Source organism: Gigantopelta aegis, chromosome 9 (genome assembly GCF_016097555.1).
Source record: "Gigantopelta aegis isolate Gae_Host chromosome 9, Gae_host_genome, whole genome shotgun sequence".
NCBI lineage: Eukaryota > Metazoa > Mollusca > Gastropoda > Neomphalida > Peltospiridae > Gigantopelta > Gigantopelta aegis.
In genome coordinates, this window is record NC_054707.1 from 25,848,899 (window position 1) to 25,862,762 (window position 13,864).

Below are 13,864 nucleotides of genomic sequence, written 5' to 3' on the forward strand. Positions count from 1 at the left end.
CACCGACGGGTAGAAATAAAAGGTTAACAACAGAAAGTAATCCTGTTCATGCCTTGATCTTTATATAGAGATTCAAATCGTCACTGGCTTCCATATATATCGAGGAATATTCTTCTGTCATTTTGGCATACGAGAAGTTGCTTTATCATGCCAGTTGTTTCCAAGTACAAGTATTTCAAAACGTTTTCTGGCCAATATGTAGATGCCATTTGAATGATATAATGCATCAGTGACAAAAATTAAATGGGAAGCAATACTTTATGAAATACCTTTTGCTAAAAACGTTTGAGGACTACACCTGTACTCTTAAAAGGGGCTGCATGTGTTGGCGGTGATCCGTGATGATACAATTTTTAATAGTTCTGAGGTACACGCACCTTTTCTGTTACTAAGGTTATAATAAGCAATTGCCGAAAATACTGAACATATACCTTGGATCAATACCTCCCGTTGTGTGCTAGAATTTCATTATCTTAAAATATACTCTTCAAAAAAAGTAGGGGAACCTGAAATATTAATGTTAATATCAACTATTAGACCAAACACGTTTTGACCACGGACGTTCAGGTCTGTTTATCAACACAAGGAAACACATTCCATAGTTTGCATATGCATCACGCAGTTGCCCCGTACACATGCGTGGGGTGTCATTCTCGATTTTGTCAATTTCCAGGAAGGTCCATTAATCACTGTGGAACATTATTTCTGTCAATCTTTTTCATTCTATTGATCAAACAGTTGTTATTGTTTTGTTCTTAGTCATTTTTATTGTTTGAATTTGCAATTTACTGATAAAAAACGTCAACTTTTAAATTTAATTTCTGACACAATCGTCCTTCAAGATCTTTAGTGGTCATAAAATCTACTGTAATACTGAACAACCGGTTGTAATGTTTGCCCAATTAATTCACTATTATCATAACCATTCCCCACAGCTAACATACCTTACAATTTTGGCAACTGTAAATTCTTATTAAAGTTCCCCTACTTTTTTTGAAGAATATATATATATATATATATATATATATATATATATATATATATATATATATATAATAACCTTAATAACAAAAATACAATCTACAAAATAGCCGAAAATCAATGTTTTAAAATACAATTTTTTATATTCCAGATGTCAGGAAAACGCTTTTTAGGCTTTCAAAGCGCAAGGTGCTTCGCAACCTCATATCCAAAAGGCCCCAACAAATATCTAGTTGAACCAACCCCCTCCCTCAAAATGGTGGTTACGCGCCTGACTGTTCATTGGTCCCAAAATCTACGTAACAGATGAAAATTATGGTCACTATACTAAGTCGCAGCTCCCGGGGAAAAAACCCCCAAACCCAACAACTATACAGTTCAATTTATACACTGTGAGAATAGTTATGGAAGAGTACACATTACTGTAGGTTCAATAATGTTGTTATTTTAATATACAATGTATTTCTTCTTATTGCACATGTATAATACAATGTATAGTACAGGTTTTTTGTCAAAACAACTTTAATTTAAGAATGATTTCTCGTAATGTTAATTACAGTGTTCGAGATATAGTTATATCTAAATCTTATAACAAAAAACAACAACATGAAAACAGCTATTATACCCTGTAGCATCTAGTTCCCTATCACAATGACATTTTAATAGAGGTGTCTACAGAAGTGTGCTAAGATTTCATAATTTTGATACCGAAAAAAAGGAGAAAAAGAAAAGAGAAACCTGTTCAAACAAGACCTATGATAATGATCTGCAGCAAGTGAGCTGATTGGTCTATAGCTTACGCCTACAAACACAATTTTCTTTTAATTCCCTTACAACTTGTAAAAACCATGTACAATTTTTTTTTTTTATTATCAAATAAGCATTATCACAATTTCAGTGCAATAATTATTACAAGCTGCACTGTAGGGTGTATACTACCAAATCAAATCCCATAGATGACAATAGTAACATACATGTATGTGGCTAAAACTCCTACCTGCAGCGTATCAATCGACATAAACGCCACGGATATAAATACTACCACCCTTCACACTTAAAGTGAATCAGAAACAATTGGGGGTCAAGTTGCTCATTTCTATGACTACCCTAGTTCCGCACAAAATGCGAGTACGTTTTTTTACAGGTACCCCATACATGTTTCAAGCACAAGGCTACTTGACACATTGGTACGAGATGAAATAAAATTGCATTTTTTTGTTTTTACCCAGATGAAACTATTTTTTACAACCAACACACATCACATTTATAATCAATCACAGGACTTGTGGTGTTCACTTCTCTATCAAAAGTTGGGGTGCACCTCGAACTTTGACCCAGCCAGAAGTTATTTGGTTTAGTACTACCTGTAAGCATGTGTTTCAATATCCAACCCGTCATTACCCTATTGATAATGCCACAATTAAAACTGACTTACCATGATGGCATGCATACAGCTTAATACACAAAGTATTCTCCTTGGAGAATTGCATACGTTTTTATCTCCACTCCTTTTGTGCAGAGTAAACACCACAATACAGCATCACTTAATATCAGGAGTACTGTTTGACAGAAAGAATAACAAAGTAACACAATAGTAAATTAAAATAACAATTTGAGAAAAAAAGGCAATAATTTTTTAGAACTATGCATATATATTTAAGATAAACAAAGAATACACACACACACACACACACACACACACACACACATATATATATATATATATATATATATATATATACACACACATGTATGTATATATATATATAATTATAACAATAATAAAAACAATTCATTTAAAAAACAAAACTGAATAAGGAATAGCAAGTTTCATATTAGCTCAAGACATAGTATTAAACAAGTATAATAATGTTGGTCCCATTTCTTAAACAAATGCATATCAATACTAAAAAATATGATATTCATCATCAGTTAGTGTGCGGTGGGGGTAGGCAGGCACTAACACTGAGCTAATGGGGAGTTAAATATGATTTCTAAAAACAAAGAGAGAAAAAAAAAGGAAGAGTATCTATAAAAGATACTGGTTGAACATTGAATCCTAAAACCAGTTTTTTTCCAGTTCAATCAACTACATGTAGTAGAATGGTGTCAGAAAGCTGTGGTAGAAAAAAATCATCTAGCACACGTCCCTCGACAGTAATGCACCCTTTTTATTGGTTAATCATTCAGGAGGTAGACAGCCACTGCTACCTGCTGTAAGTGAAGCCATGTAATATGTACCAGTGAATGCATTCTTTCTACAAGAATTAGAGTACACAAATAAAATGCAGTGAATTTTATAATAAAATTATACTATATTATATTTGCCTAAAGAAAATCAATCATGTACAAAAGAATGAGTTTAAAGTTTTTGTTTAACGACACCACTAAAGCACATTGATTAATTAATCATCAGCTATTGGATGTCAAACATTTGTTAATTCTGACTTATAGTCATCAAAGGAAACCCGCTACATTTTTCCTAATGCAGCAAGGGATCTTTTACATATATATATATATGCACTTTCCCACAGACAGAAAAGCACATACCACAGCCTTTGACCAATTGTGGTGCACTGGATGGAATGAGAAAAACCTAATCAGTTGAATGGATACACTGAGGTGGTTTGATCCTACGACTACAAAAGGATGAATGCCAGAAACTATTACTCTAAAATAATTATTTGTAATTCACCATCTCTATTTACCATCCATTAATCATTAATCTACCAGCACCTACCTTTTATTTACCTGAGCTGAACTGGAACTGAGGCATGGACAATAGGAACTGGACAAGAAAGGTGTTTGGGAAAATGGAAGTTTGTGGGGCATGATAGCTATGGCACTACAAACTTTCAGATAATACAATATGATACATAATGCAAATCACTGACAAAACTGCATTTAATTGTCTGTCAAACTATAAACTCTATTGTGATTATAGCTATCTGGTGGGCATAAAACACTTCACTTGTGACCAAGTATGGGCATAATATCATTTGGATGAACCCCTCACATTGGTGCTAAAAACCCCCACCCCAAAACAATTACACCCCCCTCCCAACACACCTTTTAACACTACTCTACCGTAAACTAATTTCACTGTGCCATATTATTTACAAACTTATCTTGGGAGTAATAAATAGGATGAACTCTGTAACATTTCATATTAAGTTTATATCCCTTGATAATATACAGAGTCAAATTAAAAACTTCACAACCGTTTCATTTTGGCTAATTAGCAAATATGACAGAAGAACGTGTTAAATAAGGGTTTTTTTTATTGTATGACGTCCAAAGAAAGAATAGGAATAAATGTTGAGTAAAAAATCTGTTTGATGCGCCCACAGCATTCGTCAAAACCACAAACAGTCAAAATGGTAATTCACAAGCAGGGTCTTCTGATGAAATCACAGGTTCAGTAGGGCGTATGCCCTCCATGTGTACCCACAACTGCAAGACAATGCCTCTTCATCGACTGCCTAATGCGTGTAAAGACTGCATTAGGGATATACGGCATGTTCCTGCAAAGTCTGTGGAGGGTTCCCGAGAGTGTGCAGGCGTCTTCCCAGCACATACCAGACGTGCTCAATAGGATTCAGGTCGGGCGATCTTGAAGGCCAATCCATGACATTGATGCCCAAGTTCCTCAGGTAATCCCTTGTCAAGATGGTCGTGTGGGGTCTGGTGTTGTCATGCTGAAAGATCAGGCCTGGACCATGAGCTGCATCAAGGGCATAATGTCCTGGGCCAGCACCTGGTCACGGTATGTAGCAGCGTTGAAGTTGCCATGGATGACAAGAAGTCGAGAACGTCTATTTCCACAGAATACATCCCAAACCATTACACTTCTGCCTCCGAATCTGTCAACTTCACTGACACAACACTGAGCATGATGTTCACCACATCTCCAAACCCTCTGCCTGCCATCAGCAAATTGCAATATGAATATTGATTCATCGATAAACATGACTATTTTATTCCCTCAGAGTCCATCGCAAGTGGCATTGTGCCCACAGTTGATGCTGACGTCGATGAAATTGGGTCAAAATGGGTCAACATATGAGCGCCGTACATTGAGGTGAATGGTTCGCAGCCGATTTCGGATCATTTGTGCGGATACCCGACACCTGATAAGTTCATTACTGGTTGCTGTAGCTGTCATGAAACTGTTGCGGAGGTGATGTAACACAATATGATGGTCATCTGCCTATGACGTTACACGTGGTCTACCTGGTTCGGGGCAATCAGTTGTGGTGCCCGTTTGTTGTACATGTGTCCGCAGATCATAAATTGCTTGTCAACTGCAACCCAACGCCCTTGCAATGTCAGCTACTGACATCCGCACGTGCAACATGCCGACGGCACCTTCATGCTGCACATTTGTGAGGCGTGGCATTGAAACAGGTCGTAACAAATATCGTTTTAATGTGGTTTTTTGTTGTGTCAGACTAATTGAGCAAGTAACGATGAAAACATGTGTGCTATTGTAGTTACGTGACCACTGACACATGCAAAACCACTTTTGCCTCAATGGTACTGTGCACGTGCTATGTATCGGGTCACGTGGGCTGTGATGGGCTTCAAATGGAGTGTTGACATTGCCTTTACAATATTTATTCCTGAGAAATACTTGCTTTCAACACTCATTGACTTTATTCAAATTTTAGATTGTGAATTTTTTAATTTGAGTTTCACATTTACAGTAATAATAAAAGTTTCTATGTTTAATAACATCACCAGGTACTACATGTATATTTTAGAAATTCAAATTATGATATGCTCAGTACATATAGTTTGTTCTGTATACTTTGGTACAAACAATATTAATATTACATCATTACAGATTGAAATTTAGTTTCAGTTAGGAATAACAACAATCATAACAAGCATTCTGGGAGTACTGCTGAAGCAATAGATGTTCCCTAATGGGCCTAACAAATGTTCAAAGGTCATAACTGTAAAAACATTAGTAAATCGTCATGAAAGTCGAACTTGATCTGTACTAGTACATGTATGATAAAGCCATACACAAAATTCCAGCTCAATATCTCAAGGCATTGTGAAAAACACATCCGGAAAACCAATTTTTTCATCTTCTTAGTTCAAGGGCCATAACTATGTCAAAAATGGGTAAATAGCCATGAAAGTCAAACTTGATCTGTAACTACATGATGGACAGACGGACAGACAGAAGGATGGAGATGAAAGCTATAGTCCCCTCTGGTTGGACCAATAAGGGACTAATAAGCTCTTCGACTATCAAGGCTGGTCGACACTTTCTTTCATCTTTTTCATCTATCACCCTCTGTCTATCATTCTCATTATCTTAATATATAAAATAAAAAAATAAAAAAAATTCAATTTCTTCTCCGATTTCAATCCGTTTCCTCCACACAATCACCTACATTGTGTACCTGTTTCAATTTCATCCAAGAGTGCAGTCTATGTGTATTTCCTAGCACACGTCTGTCATCCCAGGGTGTTCGGTGTGTGTGTGTGTGTGTGTGTGTGTGTGTGTGTGTGTGTGTGTGTGTGTGTGTGTGTGTTGTTCAGGAATTATATAAGAAGAGAGTAGAAGGGGATGGGGGTTTGTTAACAGTATATACATCAAAATAATATTTTTATTAGTGTAAAATGTATGCAGTTCAAGCTCCTAATGTGTTTCATCTACATTATTGAGTGGAAGATCAATGTATGCCCATGCACAGGGGGGAGGTAATGATCAAAGGTACAAAAGGTATACCTACATGGAGGAGAGTGGATGTTTTGTGTATATACTTTAGGGATGCCCCCAATAAAGCTGGTCTGGCCCATAGCACTAATGACTGCCAATAGATGGGGAGTATAGTAGTTGGTTACAGCAGCCTCTTACCAACGCCAGAAGTGGTCAGACTAAGCCCACAGCCAAAGCTGATGGAACTGGCAAGTGTGTGGCATGGATAGTCACAAGAGACAAGAACCTGTTATGATTGGAGAGATAAGTACTGGGATGTGGAGATGAACAGCGAAAGAAGTTGAAAGACAGAAGGAATGGCCTGATCAGGAAGGGGGAAAAAATGAAAAGGAGAGATAGGAAGGGACAGTGGGATTAAAAAATATTAATAATATCACACATGCACACACACACACACACACACACACACACACAGAGACATTCACACGTGTGCACACATACACAGACATACAATTGCGTGCACACATACACGTGCATGCACACATGCACAAACATACATGTACGTGCACATATGCACACACACACACTGTATATATATACACACACACACACACACATAATAATACATACATATATATATTTACAATGTTCTAAATATTTACAGTAAGCATCTAATAAAGAATAATCACATTGAAATTTTTGTAACTTTGAAGGGAGGCATCCTGTATAACTATTAGTATTGGGAATCAGTTATACTCGGTTTGCACCAACTGATCAACTTTGAAGAGAGGCATCCTGCATAAGATTACACAATCAGAATTATATGAACATCAGAAAGATTTCAATTATATGGATCATACATCTATGTTCACCAGGATAGACCCTACAAATTGCTAATTTTACCTTTTATAACTATTACCTTTTTTTATTATTTGCTTCATGAAAACAAACACCAACCCAAACATATTTACATTATTCCAGCATCTAAACTGGATGAACAATTTGAGTTATATTTTCCCACACAATCGAGTATGGATTTTTGTAATCAATAATCACTCGGTAAAGCTAAAGCGATACATTTTCTATTATAATCAATGACCAAAACATCACTAATAATCATCACTTACCATAAAGGTCACTATAGGGGTTACCTTCGTTTAGTAACAAAGTAAATGTATCTAGGATCTGTTCATAACGAGTAGTATTTTTAGATCCACTGTCTGGCCTTTAGAGCTGGACAGTGTTGAAATTTCAGGTTTGGTATTGGTATTGGTATTTTTTGGGTGATTTACCTCGGTATCAGTACGGTATTCAGTATTGATACAATACCGATATCAAGCGGTATTTTTGGCATTCTCAGCTTTAAATGCATGCCCGAGTTAAGTCTCACCCTATTTTTGCTATTTTGCATGCGTCGGATACAATGTATATATTGTTTGTGCTTTACTAAATTTCGGTATTTTGATTATTTACTCATTACAGTAAATTGGTATTAACACAATACCAATACCGGATAGTATATACGATATACCGCCCAGCACTACTGGCCTTTAATGGTTGACTAGCTACAAAACTGCATGGTAATGTTTTTAAGTCAAGGAATGTTGCAGAAAATTAAATGTTCACCAAATTTTTTTATTTTAAAAATTGATTTACAATATATTAAGTTACTGTATAATAGCAATTTCAATAGACACATATACATACACAGTCAAACTTCAGAAACTTGAAATTGCAGGGGATAGAGAATTCGAGTTTCTGGGAGAAATTCATATGAGATACTCAAAATTGAAACTGCAAGTACAGTGGACAACTTCATTTCAATTTGTCTAAACGCATGTTCCTTTTGTGTACTAATATATTGTAAAACCCAATAAATAAAATAAAATAAAAAGTCATAGTAATTAACAGAACTAATAGACATGGTAATTAACAAAATAAAACAAGTTTGCACAACAGAAATATTTAGAATAACAAAGCTATTTTATATCACAAAAAATTGTAACATCTAATATCATCTTTCCCAACAGAGTTATTAAAATTACAAGGAATTGGGAACATTCAGATAACAGGCAGCATCTTTGAAGGTAGTCAGATAAACACAAACAACCCAACAGACGGGCACACTTCGTTTCACATACCACAAAAATATCAACTCCTAACACTTGCTGAGATAGACATGATTTGTTTATGCAATAAAATATGTTTTCAATTTTAAAAAATCATTCTTTTGTCATCAACAACAGTTTGATCACTTGCACATTTCGAGTTTTGGAAGCTGAATAACTATTAAATTTATATTCTTGGACAATAATTTACTTTGAGAGGTCAAGCTTTTACTGTTTTCAAGGTTTGAGATTTAAAGTCTAGTATTAATAGTTTGTATAGAAAACTGGCTGGGACCCAGTGGATCAGTTTGAAGATCAAAGTTTCTCCGAGTGATCGCAATTTGAGTTATCAAACTCTGACTGTATGTATATGTATATATCTGCGGTATATATGCACACATATATATATATATATATACCTATACATATACATATTATATATATAAACACACACACACACAGACATGATACATACGAGTTCTAGTAAAACCCATGGCAGTGTTTAGGTCAGCTATATTGACAAAGGTGCCATATTTGTGGTAGTTTTTCAAGATTTGACTACCACTCAAAGGACTATTCCAAAAATCATCACATGTGGTGGGGTAGGAAACACTTGAGATATAATATATAATCGGTGGAAGGTTAAAGGAATTTTGTTACATAAATACATATTATTACAAATTATTACATTTTATATGCGACTGATTGAAAAAATACCCCCCTCCCTAGTCATTCAATAGCACTCAGACTTTCATTAACTCGGCTATGATTGACATTTCTTAACTTTTGGTGGTAGTGGAATGTGACTAACTCGTATGGAGGTTTCCAATGTCATTGACATTGACATAAAATTAATATTAAAATAAATTAAGATTTAACAAAACTATAACAAAATCAAAACTGAAAACATTAATGTAAATTTTTTTTGATATAATTGGTGTTTTTTAAAATTCATCCTCACAATTTGTATCTGCTATCTATCAAAAATCAGTATACATGTACATATATTTTAATAAAAGGGAAATCATATTGAAAATGCTCCCTAAAAGAGATGTGTCTGTGTGATGGCTTATTACCCCTTTGGTGGCTTATTATACCTATTCAAATGTATCCACTGCTATATTCTTAGAATATTCTGCAGTATTAACTTTTACAATCAAGTTTATATTTAATTTCAAAGTGGTCCTCTGAATATCGGATAATCACAGCTCATGTTTATTCATTTGATTCGCTATCTCCGGATCTTGTCTATATCTTCAATAATATTGATCAATCGTTGTCTGGCTTTCTTGTTGATATGATCGACAGAACCAATCAGTGCCAAGAGCTGTTTGCTGGAGTATTCCTTGTGGTCCTGAATCCAGGACTCCAGCTGGCTTTCTGGCAGATAGTAGGCCTTGATGTACATCTCAACAAAGTCTCTATCCGGGATGGGTCTGACAAACAAGAACAATATCGTGACACATACATGTATTAATGATCACAGATAATGAAGGAAGGAAAAGTTTTATTTAATGACGCACTCAACACATTTTATTTATGGTTATATGGTATTGAGAGAGGAAACCCGCTGTCACCACTTCATGGGCTACGGTATTCTTTTCGATTAGCAGCAAAGGATCTTTTATATGCCCCATCCCACAGACAGGATAGTACATACCACAGCCTTTGTTACACCAGTTGTGAAGCACTGGCTGGAACGAGAAATAGCCCAATACATGGAACAATATTTCAAAATCTTAGGTAACCAGAAGTCAGTTCACGTGGGTTTTACTTAGGTAACCAATTGTTCGGTTACGTGAATATAGTTCTCGTAATCGATGAGTTAGGTCTACCTAATCCTAAAACACTTGAACTACGGTCCTGTGCTACATTGGTGGTTGAAATGTATTTAAAGACATAAACTGATTTTCACTTTCATTACTGACATACGGTACTTTTAATTTTAGAATGTAATTCTTCACCAAGTAACCGATTTTTGGTTCTCATGATTTTAAAGTTGCAAACAGAACAATGGTGCTCATGAAATATTGTGCCCTGTAATGGGTCCATGTGAACGCTTTACCATTGGGCTACGTCACGCCCCAACAGATAATGATGTTTCCACTGCTGTGTGAAAATGTCGACATACATGTAGTATGTTATACATTTTGTAACTTTAGGTACAATTCAAAAGATAACAATGAATTGAATTTAAATTTCCTTTCCTTTCTATTTTGAATTTCCTAACCCCTTTCTTTCCAATTTAAACTAGAGCAAATAGAAGTAAAAAAAAAAATGATCAGGGCAAAATTACTTTTATTGGCCTTTTTTTAATTGGAGGTTTTTTTTTCCATACTCACTTTAAGTCAATCATACGGTCAAGCCTTGTAATAAACTGCTGAAAGTCCAGCTGCATCAAAGCTCTGCCTTCATTGCTGCATTTCCTTGCATTGGAATACCTGGTAATGAGAATTATCAGAGGATTCTTTATTATTGTTATTTGAGGAATTTAGATTATCAGCCACATACCAAGTAACATCACAGAAGTTTTAGTAGAACTTCTTGAAAGAGCACACAGACACACAAAATAAACTCACTGCATACCAATTAAAGAGACATACCCTACTTTTTAAACACTAAGGCATAGTTTTGGCTATTATAGACATTTTTGATAACTGAAATCATACTTTACTTAGATTTTATGGTGTCTTTAATATCACAAAATGCATTTCTCATATTTTTAAAAATGCATGTGCGTCTAAGAAGTAACAGTTATGGAGTCAAGTTTTAGTCTATTTTAAGAGGGTATTTCATCATTTCAAAGTCACATACTCATGTTTCAACTCAACTGTAACTTTATCCAAATGTTTTACAGGTTTGTAGATTAACTAAACTTAGTGTCAATTTTTACGGGTTGAAACTAGGGTCAGTCCCTTTAACACAGCAGAAATTGAACATGAACTCCTATTTTGTTCATAATCAATCAAATATGCACACACACATATATACATGTACACACTGTCTGTCTCTTTTTCTCTCTTTTACTCTCTCTATTTTTTGTTCTGATGGTTGATTATAACAAGAGACTAAGATAGACAATTTATAGTCACTCTTCGCACTTTTGTTTTGGCTTCATACATAATAAATAAAACATATCCAACAGTATATATGATATATTTGACAAAAGGTCCTTTTTGTTTCTTTCATCTTTTAAAACTTTTTTGCCTAAAATTATGAAAAATAAAAACATACCAATGTACAGTAAGTAGAGCAGTTTTTATTTTAATGTGGCAAAGAATTGTAATAATATAGCTAATTTTGAATTTGAATGATGTCCCTTTGCATTTCTTTACAATAACAATAAAATGGATACATGACATTTCTATTTTCAGTAAACTGGAAAATTCCAATGTAAAACTGCTATGGAAATATTTTTGTTTAAGAATTGCTAAGCACATGGATGTGTTTGAATAAAATCTTGTGAAGAAAATCTTGTAAAGAAAACCTATTTTCAAAATATGGATCTGAAGTGAAATTTCATAAGACTAGTATGTTATATTTATTGTGTACAAGGGCAACACAAGGGTGCAAAAAGTGACTGTTGTCGACCTTAGATAGCCTGGGATTTAGTAACGCAATTAAAAAATATTAACTATAATGTACCCAACATCATTAATATTTTTATTCACAATTTCTAACTATATTGAATTTGTTTACAAGATTAGAGTGTTACTAACTTAAATCAACAAAAAGAAAAAGAAAAAATCCCACTGTAAAAAAGACGAAGATGAAAGTGCTAATGGTAAGCCTCAGTGTGAGACATTACCTACCCATCTACAAATGTCTTGTTGGCCAGCCTCACACAGTGCTCCCACAACAGACTGAGAACCGCTTTAGGTAATGGCACGTGCTTGTCCACCTCCGCCAACTTGTTTTTAAAATCAACCATATACTGCAAAATACAAACACCAAATTGTTGTGTGGTACACACTTCATACATTAAACATCTTAACAATTTACCAAGACGTTCAAGGTTAAAATTGTTCTATCTTTTGGAAAATATAGTACATAGGAGTTCATAAATGAATTTTTTAAAAACAAGTTAGACAACACTATCATTGATCGAGCCATCCATGTGATTGTATTATTCCAAGACTAGCTCTGGCATTCGCCAAGTTCGCCAATTGTTAATTTTCAAAACAATTGGCTACTTTTATTTTCATTTGGCGAATAAATGTCATGTAATACTTGTTATTTTATAACTGTGTTCTTGAAATTTTTCCAGATTAAATAGATGAATTGGTGAAAGTTTCTCCTTACCCAGAGCTAGCCCTGTATTCATACATAATTAAACATTATAAAATCATTCTACCCAAAAGTTAAAATCCAGGCAGTTCTATTCAAAGTGCGTACATTCAACAAGGTGTTGATGTAGGGATTGTGCTGAGACATCCCATAGGATGTAACTCATGTTAAAGTGTGATTGTATGATGTGTTTTCAGTGCGTACATTCAACAAGGTGTGAGACATCTCACCGGACGTTACTCATGTTGAAGTGTGATTGTATGACGTGTTTTTAGTGCGTACATTCAACAAGGTGTGAGACATCTCACTGGACGTTACTCATGTTAAAGTGTGATTGTATGATGTGTTTTCAGTGCGTCCATTCAACAAGGTGTGAGACATCCCACAGGACGTTACTCATGTTAAAGTGTGATTGTATGACGTGTTTTCAGTGCGTCCATTCAACAAGGTGTGAGACATCCCACAGGTCGTTACTCATGTTAAAGTGTGATTGTATGATGTGTTTTCAGTGCGTACATTCAACAAGGTGTGAGACATCCCACAGGACGTTACTCATGTTAAAGTGTGATTGTATGACGTGTTTTCAGTGCGTACATTCAACAAGGTGTGAGACATCCCACAGGACGCTACTCGTGTTAAAGTGTGATTGTATGATGTGTTTTCAGTGCGTCCATTCAACAAGGTGTGAGACATCCCACAGGACGTTACTCCTGTTAAAGTGTGATTGTATGATGTGTTTTCAGTGCATACATTCAACAAGGTGTCGATGTAGGGATTGTGCTGAGACATCCCACCGGACGTTACTCATGTT

General features: G+C 35.1%; 1 protein-coding gene across 1 annotated transcript in view; it reads right to left on the minus strand.

Annotated features, from left to right (window-relative positions):
• Nucleotides 1–8,272: 8,272 nt before the first annotated feature.
• The window catches only part of LOC121381930 (syndetin-like), a 52,494-nt gene continuing 46,902 nt past the window's right edge, over nucleotides 8,273–13,864 (minus strand). Inside the window, exons 24-26 of the mRNA XM_041511355.1 lie at nucleotides 12,579–12,700; nucleotides 11,109–11,207; nucleotides 8,273–10,202 (exon numbers count right to left, since the gene is read on the minus strand). Of these exons, the coding sequence (XP_041367289.1) occupies nucleotides 9,998–10,202; nucleotides 11,109–11,207; nucleotides 12,579–12,700 (426 nt within the window). The 3' untranslated portion in view covers nucleotides 8,273–9,997. The remainder of the gene's footprint in view (nucleotides 10,203–11,108; nucleotides 11,208–12,578; nucleotides 12,701–13,864) is intronic.